At 41.8% G+C, this 17,258-nt stretch overlaps 1 protein-coding gene across 5 annotated transcripts in view; it reads right to left on the reverse strand.

Annotated features, from left to right (window-relative positions):
• The window catches only part of ATP9B (ATPase phospholipid transporting 9B), a 215,676-nt gene extending 201,069 nt beyond the window's left edge, over positions 1-14,607 (reverse strand). For 4 of the 5 annotated variants that reach the window (XM_024754795.1, XM_024754798.1, XM_024754797.1 and 1 more), the window contains exon 1: positions 14,443-14,607. In XM_024754795.1, coding sequence (XP_024610563.1) covers positions 14,443-14,558 — 116 coding nt within the window. In that variant the 5' untranslated portion in view covers positions 14,559-14,607. The remainder of the gene's footprint in view (positions 1-14,442) is intronic. The other variant, XM_024754799.1, reaches the window with a different exon arrangement.
• Between the last annotated feature and the right edge of the window lie 2,651 nt (positions 14,608-17,258).

Below are 17,258 nucleotides of genomic sequence, written 5' to 3' on the forward strand. Positions count from 1 at the left end.
AGGAAAGGCTGTCCAAGGCAGCTGCCGTTACCATGCCGTGAGCGGAACCCTCCAAGCAGCCTTCCATGTGTAGTTGTTGTATCTACATAAAAGACCATTCTTTTGATGTTTCTGTATGCTTGAAATAACTTATAATGAACAACTGGGGAGATTATACTCAAGGGAAAAAAATTTAAGACTAGAATAGATGTCCACTCTCCATTACTTCTTCTATCTACAGCTTCTCCATCTTTTCTCCTGCCACTGCCTCTGAGACCTGTGGTCACCTGGACACTTGTCATTTTCTCCATCATTATTATCTTCTTTCTCTAGATCTCCTGTCACTCTCGAGAGCCAACGCTTTGGAGATGAAGGCCTCCGGAAGGGCGGACGATGATGGGTGCTACTCCAGATAATCGAGAATATCCAACAGCACTAGCAGAACTTCCATTCTGCTCTGAACTTTAGTAAAATGCATCTCCTACAGTTTATAACAAGCTTTGTATCTGCAGTTAGCTATCTTTTTAGAATCCTTCGGGGAAGTGTGTGTGTGCAAGTGTGTGTGGCCTGTGCATGGGTGGGTGGGTGCCTGGGTGTGCCAGTGCACATGTGAGTGTGTGGCAACGGTGCCATGTACCACTCTGCCTACTAGGATTCTGTGAAAAGGTCAGCAGGCAAGATTCCCAAAGCCTGTCTTCATGAGACTTTATTCTTAAAATAAGGGCCTAGCTGTCAAGAATCCAAGCCCAAATGGAATTCAATGATGGAAAAAAGTCCTTGGACGTGAAGGCCAATGTCAACCTCCCACCTAAGTTTCTCTACCATCTTCTCAACATTTGGTAACTAAAAAATAGTCCAGCGAGAGGATTTACCAGGTTACTCAGTTATCCCCTACAGGGAAGACATTTATAACTCCCCATTAAAAAATATTTCAGTGAATATATCTGTGCCTAGCACTTCTCCCATATTTTAGATGAATTCTTTCAGAGATTCCCAGGACTAGAATTGTTATGTAAAGTCATAAGCTGTAAAAGACTCGATACATATTGCCAAACTGCAAATTTAAACTCCCACCAATATGAGAGCTATGACAGATACCAAAAACACGAGAAGCAGTTTACCTCAGCCTTATCAGACTGGGGCTGGAACATTTAATCATTTAAGGGAAGGAGAGCACCTTGGTGTCACACGGGCCCTTACACCACCAATGAGCTATGGCCGAGGCTGCTCCCCTCTCGTACGGAAAATTCAATTTAGCTGGACGCAGGTCGGAAGATAAGAGGGGCAGCAGGGGTGGCCCGTGCAGACGTAAGATCAGGGCCTCTTGCGAGCCCAGAAAGGCAGAAGGAACTTGGCAGTGGAGGCCCTTGCAAATCACAGGAAAGACAACCATTTCAGGTGAGAGGCAAACATGAGATTCGCTCTGCACTCTGGCTGCCCTGGAGAACTGGTCGAGGCAGAGCTGGAGCCAATTAGGAGGCCGCTGCAAGAGTCCAGGACAGAGACAGACAGTGCTTGAACAAAGGAGCTGGAGGAAAAAGGAGAGAAGTGGGTAGATTCAGGGCATTTAAGAGCTAGAGCACACAGACAGGTGATGTTTGCCTATGAACTCAGAGGACACAAGGGCCTAAGGATGACCGGCCTGTACGGGAAGAAGGATGGCAGTGCCGCTCAGTAGGACAGAAAACACTAGCAGAAGCAGGCTTCTGGCAGCAGAGGGAGAATCTTGAGTCTGCTTTTATTCATTTTCAGTCTGAGGTCTCTGAAATATGACACAGGCAGCTGCTATAAATGGAGCTGGCCTGCCAAGGGCAGGCAGGAGCTGGGAGGTCAGCAGTGGAAGGGAATTTATTCTTTGGCCTCACCAGCTCCTCTTTAAGAACCTGGCCCACTCCGCCCACCACCCAGGAAGGACTGCTGTGTAAGCTGCCTGGGACCTCAAACCCTCCTGTTGGTTGGTCGGGGACAGGCAGCCAACCAAGCTAAGCCACAGCTGTCCAGGAAAATTCTGCGACTGGAGCTGAGAAAAAGGCGGCAGTCTCCCTCGATAACTAAAGCTACTATCTCCTGTGATACGAGCTGTTGGAGGTCTATGCCAGTACGTAGAGTAAGAAACCCAGAAAACCAGTCTTCTGAAAGAGAAGAATGAATCAGACAGATACATGTAAAATGAAAAAATGTTTCATGTTTCATGTTTCAAGATTAAAATGTTTCATGTTTAATCTTTCATGGAAGATTAAATACACAATCTACTTTCAATATGCAAAATATTGCTTTTTTTAAAAAGCGTAAATCTACAAGAACAGAAAACAAAAGAGGAGATAACAAAATGTAAGAAGCTGGGGAAAGCAGATGTATGGATGGTAAACAACTAAGCAGAACCATGAAAATGGAGTCTGAAGCCAGCAGTGAAGACACCAGAGAACCAAGGGATTGGAACCTCAGGACCCTAGCAGGGCTGAAGACCGGCAGCGCCGGGTGCCTCTGGGAGCGCTTTGAAGGGACGCTGAAATAAGAACCGACTGAAAGCTCTGAAAGAAACATCTGGATCCTTACACTGCAGCCCCCTTCCCACCCAACTAGGCAACCAGACTCTCAGGCAGTAATCTAGGCACGTCACGTATATTCATTTAATTCCCAGGTTTAGACAATTAACACAGAAAACCATACTATAAGAAAGAACAAAAACTCAAATGTCCATAGACAAACGCGGACCATACATACAATGGGATATCTATCATTCAGCCATGAAAAGGAAGAAAATTGATACAAGCTACAACGAGAACCTTTAGGACATTATGCTCAGTGAAATAAGCCGGACACGAGAAGACAAATACTGAATGACTCCACTTACATGAGGTCCCAAGAGTAGCCAACTCCAGAGACAGGAGGAAGACAGAGGTAAGCGGGCAGTGGGGGAGGGTGGAAGTCAGTGTCTAAGGGGCACAGAGTTTCAGTTTGGGAAGATGGAAGTTCTGTGGGTAGATGGCGGTGGCGGTTACACAACAACGGTAACGTACTTAACGCCATTTACTGTGCACTTAAAAACGGTTAAGATGGTATTTCTTATGTTACGCATACTTTACCACAATTCTTTTAAAAAGAACAGATTTCTGTAATTATTGTTGATGATACCCTGCTCCCCCGCAGCCAAGTAACCACTGGAAGACGGATATCCCCTCATCACTACCCACACCCTCAGCGCGCCGAGCTAATTCCTGCAACACGGCTTTCCCTGCACTTAGCACGGGGCCCTTTCTCCTCGTGCTCCTGCTGGCTGCCACAGTCAGTGTGCTGCACCCTTACGCACGGGGCAAGTTTACTCAAGAGATCCATCATTTGGGGAACAGGCTTGTCAATCAGACAATAAACCAGAATGAAAAAGAACTCCTGCAGGCGTCTTAGACGAAGGAGCCCGGGAAAATGGATGGCTAAAGTTTACTGAGTCCTTACTATGGCCAGGCACTCTGGAGGTCCGTATTCTGCATCATCAAAGAAGAAAACTTTAAAGCAAATGAGAAAATGGGGAAAATATGCAGCACATGACAGAAAAAATGATTCTTTATAAGCAGTTCTCACAAATCAATAAAAAAGCAAACACTTTGAATGACAAATGAACAAAGACAATTCACAAAGGAAGAAATACAGCTATACTTAGAAAATTACACTCCACCACATTAGGACCTTACGACAAACACTTGAGCGTCTACTACGTGCTAGCGCTGTCCCTGCGGGTACAGAAGCAAAGAGGCACACGAAGCCCCTGCTCATACACAGCTTAGGTACTAACAGGACAAAAACAAGACGTAAACTATTTTCAAAGGGGAAAGTGCTAGGAAGACAATAAAGGGGATGATGAGACCAGAAGTGACAGGAGGGGTCTTCCTCAGATTGTCCAGGAGCCTGAGTCTCAAGAAGCGACACCTGGATGAAAAGCAGCCAAGCACACCAAGGTCTAGGAAGACCTAGAAGGGGCTGCAGAGCCTGGAGGGCTGCAGGAGGGCAGACAGCCAGCGTGGCTGGAGGGAGCGAGCCGAGCCCCACAGACTGGAAGGCCAAAAGGAAGAGCATAATGCGAATTCAAAGTGGAAGGAGGGGAAGGCAGTGGAAGGCTTTAAGCCTGGGAACAACTTTTGTTTTCAAAAAGGACGTTTAAAACATGCAAATTAAAACAACTGAAAAAATAATTCTTAACATCTGGCATGGCCAACAGCCTCGGATAACCAGGGACTCTTATTGCTGGTAAGAATGTGAACAACCTTTTGGAGACTAATTTGTGAAGATGCATCGAAAGCCTTTTTTTTTGGTAATGCAATTAAACTTTAACGCACAGGTTCTATTATCTCATAAAATTACAAATATATACAAGATATATCTACAAAGATAATGATCACCGTGCTGTGCACCCCAAAAGCCTGGAAAAACCTCATTATCAATGATTAGAGTTGCTTTTAATACATGATGGAATACCACATCATCACTAAAAGCAAGAGAGCAGAAGGCCTCTGGCTGAAAGCATATGTCAGGAGAAGTAGCAGTCACTATTTTCAGCTCTCTTTTGAACACCTTACTCCACTGATCAAAGGGATACTCGTTTTAATCTCTCCATGTAATCTTCTACAAACAACTCCAATTACTACTGATACCATCACTGAACATCCCTACAGCAAGCGACCTATCATCTGAGATGGTTCAGGCAAAAAATTACATAAAATCTAAAACAGAACTAATATTTTTCCTCTCAAAAATTCCTTTTTTCTTACTTCTGTGTAGATTACTTCTTTTAAAACAGTCAACTAGAAAATGAATATTTATACAAAATGCAATTAAAATTCAAAACACCACTTAAATATATTATAACATAGTATACAAAATGAGATTTTTAGTCTTTTTCATTAAGCTCTTTTAGCCGTTGTGTTGTTTTTTAGCAAAAGTCACAATCTTATCAAGTTTAATGCTAGAAAAGCAGTACAATGAGTCTGAAAGATAATGAATATAAGCAACATCATGTTTAGTAACCTCAACTTCAGAAATGGAGACTTTGAACTGGCAAGCAATTTATTCCACTTCCAAAGCAATTTTCCTATTGTATTGAAAATTTTACCTCAGTATTTAAAAACAATAAGATGATGAATAATGGATTTTTCAGAGACAGGATAAGCAGAGAATATTAAGTGTCTTTGTTGCCTGGTGTCATACACACTTAATTGGTTTGTCACTCAAGAAAGATCAACGTTTCCAGCAATTAAGTATAATTCTGGAAACATATTTTTAAAATGAGTAACAACAATGTGAACAAAGACGACAGAATGGATGATACTGAACCCAAGAGTACCGCCACGGTAAGAACTGAAGACAGCTATCTTAGCTGCTGCCAAAGGTTTAAAAAAATTAGGAACTTTCAACAAAACATTCAAGTACTGGAAGACGAATAATTTACATGTATCTAAGTAAAAGTAGGTCAATACAATAACTATCTTAAACTCACATTTTTATCTTAAGTAGCCAACAGCCTTATTGTTTCCACTTTGACGAGAAACATTTCTGAGAGTCAACTGATATTAAAGGGAGAAAAACATTTAAAATATGCCTAATGCTTAAACCTTAAGAAAAATAAACACTCCCTCTTTGCCTACATGTAAGTAACGCAGAAAAACAAAGCCACAAAATGCTATAGAGAAATGTGCATATTTTCTTCATCAAATAGAGCTTCCAAGTTCAACTGTGTCACTGATGAGTCATTAATGAGCAGCAAAACTGTATGAACTTCTGAAAAACTGGAACTCCTTCCTTCCCACAGCAGCAGAGGAGATGAACAAGGGAATAGTTTAAAAAAAAAAAAAAATTAAAGGAACAGCGCCAGAGCAGCATGCCTAGACATCAGCAGCAAAAACAAGCAACAGGGACAAGGGTCTCGAGCTGAGGCCCCCGGCCACACACTGTTTATGCAGTAACCTTGGAGTTACTGACTCCTCTTACACAATGTTCTGTAAGAGATGAGAATACCAACTTCTCAAATAAGAAATTACACTAATGCTATACATAAATGGAGACAAACTTCTGAATCAGAGTTAATGGTGCGATATCTAATATATGTAAATGTCAATCTAGAAATTTACAGATGAGCAGGCCAGTTAGCTCAGGACACACACTCCAGTTGCCCAGAATGTGCTATCCCAATCACCAACTCTATCTTCATGCTGACACTGTCAGTTTAGAAAATTAAGTGAGACATTTCCATGCTGGCAAGTGTGAAGAATGCCGTAAACGTGTGCGAACTACAGCCCCCGTAAAGGAAATTAATTCTATAAATTTTAAGACTATGTCTCTGATTCCAAGGAATCCTGGGCCTGGGTACTTGGATAAATGCTATCTTACTAATCATTCTGTACTTTAAAAAAGCTTTCAATTGCAAACCATCACAGCAAAGGAAAAGTTTCATCTTTACAAATAGTAAAATATTTTTTTATCATCATGATAATTGTAAAGTTTTTAAGATTCAGAGAAAATTGTATGTAGACACTCAATGAGAAAACTAACACTAAAAAAAAAAAATTGTGTTGCCTCTACTAAGAAACGTACTAATATTTTAGAGATAATCAGACAATAGGCATCTGTTCTCAGCATGAGTCTCTTTTTAAAAGAGACTGATAAAACAGAAGACTTAAATAAGGTCCACAGCCCCATAGCATAACACCAAAATGTCCAGGATACAAGCAAAAATCACTCATTACACCAAAACCCAAAACACCTCAACTTGAATGAGAAAAGAGAATCAAGAGATGTTAACATCAAAATGATGCAGATGTTGCAATTATCTGACAAGGGTTTTAAAACATTCATCATAAAAATGTTTCAGCAGGCAATACAAACATGTTGAAGCATATGCAAAAGAACAGAACGACTCAGCAAAGAAAGAGCTAATATAAATTAGTATCAACTGGAAATTTTGAAACGAGAAAAAAAAATAGCAGAGACTTAAAAACTGAATGGACAGGCTCAGCAGCACAATGCAGGAAACAGAGGAAAAATCAATGAACTTGAAGACAGAACAACAGAAATCACCCAATCTGAACAGAAAGCAGACTTAAAACAAATGAACAGAACTCATGACCACATGGGACTAAAAGAAAAGATCTCACAAGGTGTCACTAGAGTAACAGAAGAAGAGAAAAAAGAAGGTCCCAAACATAAGTATTCAAACAAATAAAGGCTGAAAACTTCTATTTGACAAAAGATTCAAGAAACTAACTGAAACAGTATAAACTCAAAGAAATCTATGCTAAGGCCCATAATAATCAAACTACTGAAAACTAAAGACAGAGTTTGAAAGTAGTGAGAAATGATATCTTACCTACAAAGGAAAAGTCATTCAAATGACATCAGAGTTCTCATCAAGAATCATGCAGGCCAAAAAGAAGTGACACAACATTTTTCAAGTGCTCAACCCCAAACTGTATATCTCGTGAAAATATCCTTTAGGAATGAAGGGGAAATGAGACATCCTCAGATGAAGTAAAACTAAAAGATTTGTTTCCAGCAGACCTACCCTCAAAGTATAGCTAAGGAATTCTTAAAACAGAACAGAAACAATGAAATAAAGAATTTCGGTACATCAGGAAATAAAAGAACAACAGAAATAGCAAAAATATGAGTCAGTATAATAGACCATCCTTCTCCTCTCGAGTTTTCTAAATTATGTTTGAGAGATGAAGCAAAAATTATAACACTGTCTGATGTGCAATTCTAATTGTATGTAAGGGAAATATTTAAGTACTTTTACATATGTAAAATTTACATATAATTTTACGAAACACAAGCATACCTCAGAGTTATTGTGGGTTCGGTTCCAGACCACTGCAATGAAGCAAATATGGCAATAAAGTGAGTCACATGAATTTTTGGTCTTCTGGTGCCTATAAAAGTTACGTTTACAATGTACTGTAGTCTATTAAGTGTGCAACAGCAATATGTGTAAAAAAAAAAATACGTGCCTTAATTGAAAAATACTTTATTACTTAAAAATGCTAACCATCATCTAACAATGCGGCATTGCCACAAACCTTCAATTTGTAAAAAACACAATAATGCAAAGCACAATAAAACAAGGTATGCCCATAATTACATTACTAACAGGGGAGAATAAAAGGATGTAAGGTAAGAATTATACACTTTACTCAAATTGATAAAATATCAACACAAGTATACTGTGATGAGTTATGTATGTATAATATAATATCTAGAACTGCTAAATAGTATTTATACAAAGAGAAGATCCAACATAAAACACCATAAGTAAATCAAAATGGAATTCTAAAAAGTGTTCAAAGTAACCCGCAAGAAATCAGGAAAAAGAAAACAGAGAAACAAAAAACACAGAAAACAAAAAGTAAAATGGCAGATGTAAGCACTAACTAACCATCACTACAATGAATGTAAATGTTCTAAATACATCAACTCTAAGACACAGATAGGCAGAGTGGATAAAAAATATAAACCAACCATACACACACTAAAAGAAACTCACTTTAAATATAAGTAGGTTGAATTTAAAAGGATGGAAAATTATACGCCAGGCCAACATAAATCAAAAGAAAGCAGGGCTTCCCTGGTGGCGCAGTGGTTGGGAGTCCGCCTGCCGACGCAGGGGACACAGGTTCATGCTCCAGTCCGGGAAGATCCCACATGCCGTGGAGCGGCTGGGCCCGTGAGCCATGGCCGCTGAGCCTGCACGTCCGGAGCCTGTGCTCCGCAACGGGAGAGGCCACAGCAGTGAGAGGCCCGCGTAACGCAAAAAAAAAAAAAAAAAGTAAACTTCAGAGTAATAAAATTACTAGAGACAGACAGGGAAATTACTTAAGGATAAAAGTGTCAGGTCCTCAAGAACACAAAGCAATCCCAAACGCGAATGCACCAAACAACAGACCTGCAAAATATGTGAAGCAAAAATTGAAAAAACTAAAAGGAGAAATAGACAAGTCCATGATTACACTCAAGAGACTTCAACTATCCACCCTCAACAACCCATACAACAACTAGACAGTAAACCAGCAAGGAGAGAAGAACTCAACACCATTAACTAACGAGATCTAATCACATTTCAGAACATTTCACCCAACAACAGCACCATACACTTTCTTTTCAAGAGCCCCAGGAATTCTTACCGATGCAGACCATATCCTCAGTCACAAACTGCACCAAATTTAGGATAACTGAAATCACACAAAGTGTGTTCTTTGATCACAAAGGAATCACACTAGATACTAGTAACAGGAAGATAACAGTAAATTTTCCAAACACACTTCTAAATAATCCATGGGTCAAAGAGGATGTCTCAGAGAAAATCAAAATACCAGAATTTGTTGGACACAGATAAGTCAGTACCAAGAGGGAAATTTACAGCACTAAACATTTATACTAAAAAGAAGTCTCTAATCAATAATCCAAGCTCTCACCTTAAGAAATGAGAGGAAGAGAAAAATAGACCTAATGTAAGCAAAGGAAGGAAAAAATAAAGAGCAGAAATTAATGAAGTTGAAAAAAAGAAAACGATAGAAAAAATAAGTAAAATAAAGATGGATCTTTGAAAAGATCAAACCTCTAGCAGGAACGACCAACAAATAGAAGTGAAGGCACAAACCACCAACACCTGAATGAAACAACATCAAAAGGGATATACGGACTACTACAAACAACTCTACACACATAAATACGGCAACTTACCTGAAACAAACCAATTGGTCATGGGGCACAAACTATCAAAACTCACCAAATAGGAAATAGGTCATTTGAATAGCTCAATAACTATTAAAGAAACAGAATTTTAAATTAAAACTCCCTAAAAAGAAATCGCCACGTCCAGATGGTCTCACTGGAAAATAGCAAATATTTAAAGAAGTAACACCAACTTTACACAATGTCTTCCAGAAAGTAAAAGAGAAGGGAACATTTCCCTACGCATCTCATGGGGCCAGGTAACAGGGGTAAAATCTGACCATCACTGCCACTCTATTCATGGAATTTAAAGTCTAATGAGAAGAGAAGCAGTTATAGTCAAGTGCAATCTGTGGTATGAGGGGAAACAGAGTCCTACAGGAGCCTGGCAGGAGCATCCCATTTTATCCTGGCTGGGGTTGAGATCAAGGAAGCCTTTAGAGATAGTCATTTCAGATGCTGACAAAGTCAGGAATAACGCCACTGAAATAACGGAGATGTGTAAGTGCCAGAAGAAAGAGCTAGAAGAGTCCAAAGTAACTGCCTGTGGGATGAGAGGCTGGGATAAGGGAGAATGAAGATGAGGGGTAGAGGGCCACAGTATCTTATCATAAGCCTTTTACCACCAATTAACTTTTTAAACCATACGTAAATGTTACCATGATAAAATACAACCAAAGCCAAACTTCACAAAATAACGCAGAAGCACAACTTCCGGTCACAATCCGTTTCTCCCTGCTGCTCTCACCTAAGTACAACTGTAAACCTTGGAAGTAAAGCAAGAGACAACCACAGGAGAGCTCTCGAGGGTGGGAAGAAGGCAGCAGTGAGAGGAAGAGAGCTGGGCTGATCTGGGATGCAGAACTGGAGGAACACAGTGGCAGGACGTCTTACATGCCCCCACCGGACAAAAGCAAGGACACAGGCCCAGCATTGCCTAACTCCCAACCTAGCAAGAAAAGGCAGCCCAGGAAGGCCGTTACTCCCCTGGCAGAACAAGAGTCCACCACCACCAGCAAGATAAGATTGACAAGTAGCCATGGGAATTGGCATCCTTCCCCACGGGCCTGAGACTCCCCTATCCCACCCAGGGACACGAGGGCAGCCAGGTGGCACCAGGTAGGGTCCCTGCCACAACAAGAGGTTAGAGGCCTCAGGAAGCCTCCGTGTCCCCATGAGCCTGAGGCACCCCTCTCTCAGCGGGCTGGGGGGCGGCCAGCAGCACCAACAAGTGCAACCCCACGACTGAAGCAGCTAGCTCAGGAAATGGCTTCTATCCATGGCCTCTCCTCTTCCCCAAGATGCCAGAGCAGCCAGGGGCACCAGAAAAAAGGATTTGGGCACAGAAAGCCTCCTGGCCACAGTGGTGCTGAGTCTCCTCTCCTACCAAGACACACCAGGAAAGTCAGGGGGCACATATGGAGGGGGCACGTCCACAGCCACTGCCCAGCCAACACAGCCTCACCATCCACATGGGATGACACAACCACCTCTCACCAAAAGACACTGGGCCTAGGGGAATCCCTTCTTTTCCTCAGCAGCGTAAGTAGAGACAAGTAAGAGCTCCAGTAGCACCACATAAACCAAGCACGCCAAAAATCACAACCCTGAGAATTAAACTGTTATTGGAACCATAGCCGACAAAGGTAGGCCAGGACCTATGTGCTAAATCTCAACAGGGTGATCATCTGCTAAAATAAAAGATATAAATAGGGCCCACATCCTCCTAATAGATGACATATCCAGGAAACAATCAAAAGCCATCCATCATACAAAGAACCAAAACACTGACAGTGGGAATTAGAAAAGACAATCAAGTGACAGCAAAACTAAGATGAACTCAGACACTGGAATCATGTACCAAGCATTTCAAGCACTGAACGTAGGTATGCTTCAACGATCAATTTCAAATTCTCTTGAAACAAAGAGAAATTATAAAACTTAAAAATACAATGGTAGAAACAAAGCCCCACTGGATGGGATCCATAGTCGAGTGAAAATGACAGAGGACAGAATCAGGGAACTTGAGAACAAGTAAATAGAATTTACGCAGTCTGAACAACACAGAGAAAAGAAACTGGGAAATAAAAGAGCCTAAAGGAATTATGTAAAACTAACAAAAGATCCAGCATTTGTATCACTGGAGTCCAGAGAGAAGAGGAGAAAGGGGTGGAAATGAAAGAGGACTTGAAGAAATAATGGCTAAAAACTCCCTAAATTTGGGGAAACAAAATACAACAGATTCAAGAAGCCCAGTGACTACCAAACAAGTTAAACCCAAAGAAATCATACCAACATACATCAAAACGTGAAAGCAGCCAGACATAAATGATGCGTTACCTACAGGGAACACCAATTTGAATGACAGTGGACTTCTAAGCAGAAACTATGAAGGCTGGAAGGAAGTGGAACAAGAGCTTCCAAGTACTAAGAAAAGAAGTGACCAGGGATTCTACATCCAATAAAACTATCTTTCAGGAATAAAGGAGAAATAAAGACCTTCTAAGACGAAATCTCAAGACGGGCTATAGGAAGGTCTTGAAATAGAAAGGAAATGAACAAAGAGAGAATCCTGGAACATCAGGAAGGAAGAACAAAAAAGAGCAAAAATATGGGTACGTACAATAACCTATCCTTATCATAAGTTTTACAAACCATATTTGATGATTTAAACAAAAAGTATAACACCATCTGATACTCAGGACATGATATTTAAATTGCAGGGGGGAAAAGGGAGGTAAAGGAACCAAAATGAAGTTTCCACAAATCACTCCACATAGTAAAATACTGATACCAATACACTATGGTGATAAGTCACATACATATACTGTAATACCCAGAGCAAACACTATAAAAACTATACAAAGACCTACACCAAAAAACACTGTAGTGATATCAAAAGAGCGTTCCAGTAAAAGGAAAGTAAGAAGAGAAACAGAAGAATGAGAATCCAAAGAAACAGAAAACAGATTAACAAAGTGGCACACTTAAACTCTAATGTATCGGGGACGTCCTTGCTTCCTTGGTGGCCCAGTGGTTAAGACTTTGCCTTCCAATGCGGGGGGTATGGGCTCGATCTCTGGTCAGGAGCCAAGATCCCACATGTCTCAGGGCCAAAAAACCAAAACATAAAACAGAAGCAATATTGTAACAAATTCAATACAGACTTTAAAAATGGTCCACATCAAAAAAAAAAAATCTTAATAAAAAACTCTAATGTATCAATAATTACCTGAAATGTAATGGCCTAAACATACCAATCAAAAGACAGAGATTGACGGACTGAATAATGGAGAAACACGACCCAACAGAAACTCACTTCAAATTCAACAACTTAGATAGGTTGAATGCTAACACCATGCAAACATTTATCCACAAAAAGCAGATGTGGCTACACCAGTCTACTAAAGTAGACTCCAGAGTAGAAAAAATTTCCAGAGGCAAAAAGAGAAATATTACCTGACAATAAAAGAAGTATCCACCCTGAAGACACAGAGATCCTGAATGTGTATTTACCAAATGACTGAGCCTTAAAATATATAAGGCAAAAACTCACAGATGTGAACTGTGATGGAAACCGACTGTGAAATAGGTGGCACGTTTTCAAATCATATCTCCTAAAATCAACCACTTAGAAGATTACCTATGCAATTACTCTTCCAGGTAATATCAGGGAAGAAAGGAAACGATACTTCACTTCAGGGCCAAACACTAAAAATGGGCACCTTACTAACTTCTCCTGTAACCCTCAACAACTCTGTGAGGAAAAATACTGCCCCCCCACCCCATTTTACAGCAGAGGAAATTAGGGCCTATGGTTACCTAAGATCAAACATCTAGCTAATACGGAAATGAACCAAGATTCAATTCAGCTCTGTAGCATCATAATATGTACTCTTTTGACTACATGTTACAGCCTCTAAAATAACCCAAACCAAAAACGATTCTAAAATTGGAATCCTGAAGCAACTGGATATTGAAACCCGTACTTTTTCACTCTATGTACGAAAGACTGATTGCTTCTACAATTGCCCAGGAATAAAATTCTAACAACTCTGAAAACATTATCTCCCCTTCCTATAAGTTTCTTTTTCTAACCACTCTATCATTTATAAGTGTAGTGTTCTTCCCTTTGGGTAAGAAATAAGTTAGGAACTAAAACCAACTAGGGTATGAGACTTCCATTTTAAATCAAAGGTCTGCACTGTTTAATTCTACCTCTTACTAACTGTAACAATTTAACCTTTCTGAATCTCCGTTTCCCATTCTTAAGAGCAAAAATTCTTGTCAACACAAAGTACTTTGTATGTACACGTTCAAGTAAAACGTGCACTTAGTAAACAAACTGAAATGTCTTCACTTGCTCTTTACACTCGTGAAAGTGATTCCCAACAAGATTTGTATTTCTAAAACTAACTGGAAGTTGTATCTGCCATCTTCGCGATTTCTCTGTTGACACAGTACGCGTCTCGGAAACTAACAACTGCGTGATCGGTGCCGTGCGACCTGCGGTGCCAGTGCTACTTGAGGGAGCAGCCCCCCGAACCAGAAGCTCTTCCTCCTCTGCGCTCAGCCCGTCGCCGGGGCACACCAGGGTCGTGGCAGCGCCCGGGCACCTCCCGGACCGTGGACGCCCTCCCCGGGTCAGGCGCACCCGCGGGGCTCCGGAGCCGGCCGCCCTGGGCGGACCCCACCGGGCCGGGCGGGGAGGGGCGCCTGGGCGGAACGGTGGGGCGGCACCGTCGTTACCTGCTGGACCGCTCGGCCCCCGGCCCGGGCCCCGCCGCGCTGAAGTAGGCCGCACGTTTGCCGCTGGCCGCCGCCGCGGCGCTGCGCACCGGGTACAGAGGGATCTGTTCAGCCATGTTCTGGCCGCCACCTTCCCGCCCCTCCCCGATCCCCCTCAGTTCGTCGCCTTTCCCCGCCTTCTCCTCTCAGCTCCGACCCCGCTGAGGCTCCGCCCGCGCGCCCTGCCCCTTCACCGTGCGTCGAGGCCTGATGGCGTCACCACGTGTCGGCGCCCGATGACAACGCCGACAGCGACGGTGCGGTGCGGGAGGCGGAGGCACCCGAGGCCCCGCCCCCCGCTTGTCGGGGACCAGTGACGTCACCTGCGGCGAGGGCGCGAGCGGGAGGCGGTGGCGTTCGGAGGCCCGGGTCCTCCCGCGTCGGCCACCGGTGACGTCACCACGCGGCGAGGGCAAGAGCGGCGGCAGAGGGGTACCGCGCTGGGCCGGGTGCGTGCGCGCATGCGCCGCTGGCCGGACTGTGCTGAGCGCGCATGAGCCGCAGCGCTTTCTAGTAAGAAGTGTTGGTGTGCCCCCGCCCGTGGGGACTGCCCTGAGAGCCCTGGCACCCCATCGCACCGGAGCCCGGCCCACCTCCTTAGGGTAGTGCGCATCCTAGACGCCGCGCAGGGCTGACCGGCCTTCCCTCCTCCGTCCGGCGGCGCCCCTGCTCACGCGGTCCCTGCAGGTCCCCCCTGTGGTGAATGAAGCTGGTGGCCAGTGCCTGTTGCCACAATAGCATGTGGGCCTTGAGTGTCCGGCTAGATCACCACTCTCAACAGCTGACAACGCTGAAGGATATACTTTATTGTCCTATGGGCTGTTAGCCAGTTTTGTGTATAACCCAGCAGTCTTACCCTAACATTCCTATGTTAAATCGCCTCTAAATACCTCGGTCCTGCAATACTCTTTGAGCTGATCTCAATATCTGACTCACTGTATCTTCCCTCTTAATAAGTTGAATAAAATTTTTGGCCCATCTTTATTATGTATCTTCACGAGAGTTGTTTTACCTCTCGAAAATTATACTTTAGCAAAAAGGCAAATTTTCTAATATTGTAAAAGAGCTTCCTTATGTATTTTTAAAAACGGATGACTGGGTATCGAATCATGGAATTTAAATGCCATTCAATACATTTGAAAGAGTGATGTCACAGTTCTGTTTTTTAAATGTAAATACTAAATGCCAAAAATGCATCCGTTGTAACTATTTACACTTATAATTAAAACTTTGAACTATCAGTACAAAATGTGTGAAGGAATACATACTTCTACAAAATTCTAGGGAGTCAATGAACAAAAAAGAAGTTCAAAGACTGCTATCGTAATGCAGTTTAAAAAAAAAAAAAAGCTACCATAAAATATGAATCTTGTAAAAATCTGCCTTTAAATATATCTTTTATAAGCCAATTTTAGCACTTATGATTTCTTCCTGATACTTTCTTTGCTTTGCTCTCATGGAACTCTCCCTCTAGAGAAATGCATTCTTTCTCTCTACAGGTTACCTAGGGGATGGAAGATGGGAAGTTAAAAAAAATTAATCTTCACTCCCACCCCCTCTAACATATATCTGGATTCGGAAGATCCCAACGTGGACCAAAACACAAGATTTACAACATCATGTTTCATTCCTTGAATAGAAATATATTTTAAAGAGGAAATATTAAGTACCCTCCAGATTCATGCTGCCTTGATTTCTTATAAAGGAGAAAAATGTAACTCCAACAGAATAAGGTTTTTATTCAATTCACCACACAATGCTCTCACATTAATTATAGCTAGTTCATAATTTAAAATGAATGTATTTTTGTGCAGTCATTTATTCTAGCTTCTCATATTATGAAGGAAGAATTTAAGTCAACCACAAAAATGTGTGTGTGTGCATGTGTGTGAGTGGGTGCCTGTATACGTGGCATTTATTCCGCACCTGCAACTTCAGCCATACCCTAGAAAACCGATAACTTGAAAAAGAACTCCTGGCTGTTTAGGATCCAGCTGAAGTACATTTAGATCAATGTATTTAGAGGGTCCATAGTTTCCTTTAAACCACTCATTCAATTACTGCTTTGTAATGAACCATAGGTGTTTCAACTATTCTATCAAAATGGGAAAAAATGCAATTAATAGCTTCTCATGGAGAGTTTCAAAGGGTTAGCTAAAGAATAAATAAACTGGAAACAAGCTTTACTCCGTGGAGTCTCGTTACAGTTGGTTGGGATTTGGAATCAATAAGGCTGTTCAGTATCAACAGCTTTGTGGCTGACAAGGTCTTTCTACCTTTCATTTTAATGCTTGAGAATCTTTCTAGGCACAATACCATAGGAAGTGGAACAACGCAATCAAAAAAATAGGCAGAAGATCTAAATAGACATTTCTCCAAAGAAGACATACAGATGGCCAAAAGTCACATCAAAAGATGCTCAAAATTGCTAATTATTAGAGAAATGCAAATCAAAACTACAATGAGATACCACCTCACAGGGGTCAGAGTGGCCGTCATTAAAAAGTCTACAAAAAACAAATGCTGAAGAGGGTGTGGAGAAAAGGGAACCCTCCTACACTGTTGGTGGGAACGTAATTGTTCAGCCAATATGGAGAACGGTATGGAGGTTCCTTAAAAAAGTAAAAATAGAGCTACCGTATGATCCTGCAATCACACTCCTGGGCATATATCTGGAGAAAACCATAATTTGGAAAGATATATACACCCCAATGTTCATTACAGCATTATTTACAATAGCCAAGAGATGGAAGCAACCTAAATGTCCACTGACAGAT

The sequence above is a fragment of the Neophocaena asiaeorientalis genome, unplaced genomic scaffold (assembly GCF_003031525.2).
Source record: "Neophocaena asiaeorientalis asiaeorientalis breed wild unplaced genomic scaffold, Neophocaena_asiaeorientalis_V1.1 scaffold124, whole genome shotgun sequence".
NCBI lineage: Eukaryota > Metazoa > Chordata > Mammalia > Artiodactyla > Phocoenidae > Neophocaena > Neophocaena asiaeorientalis.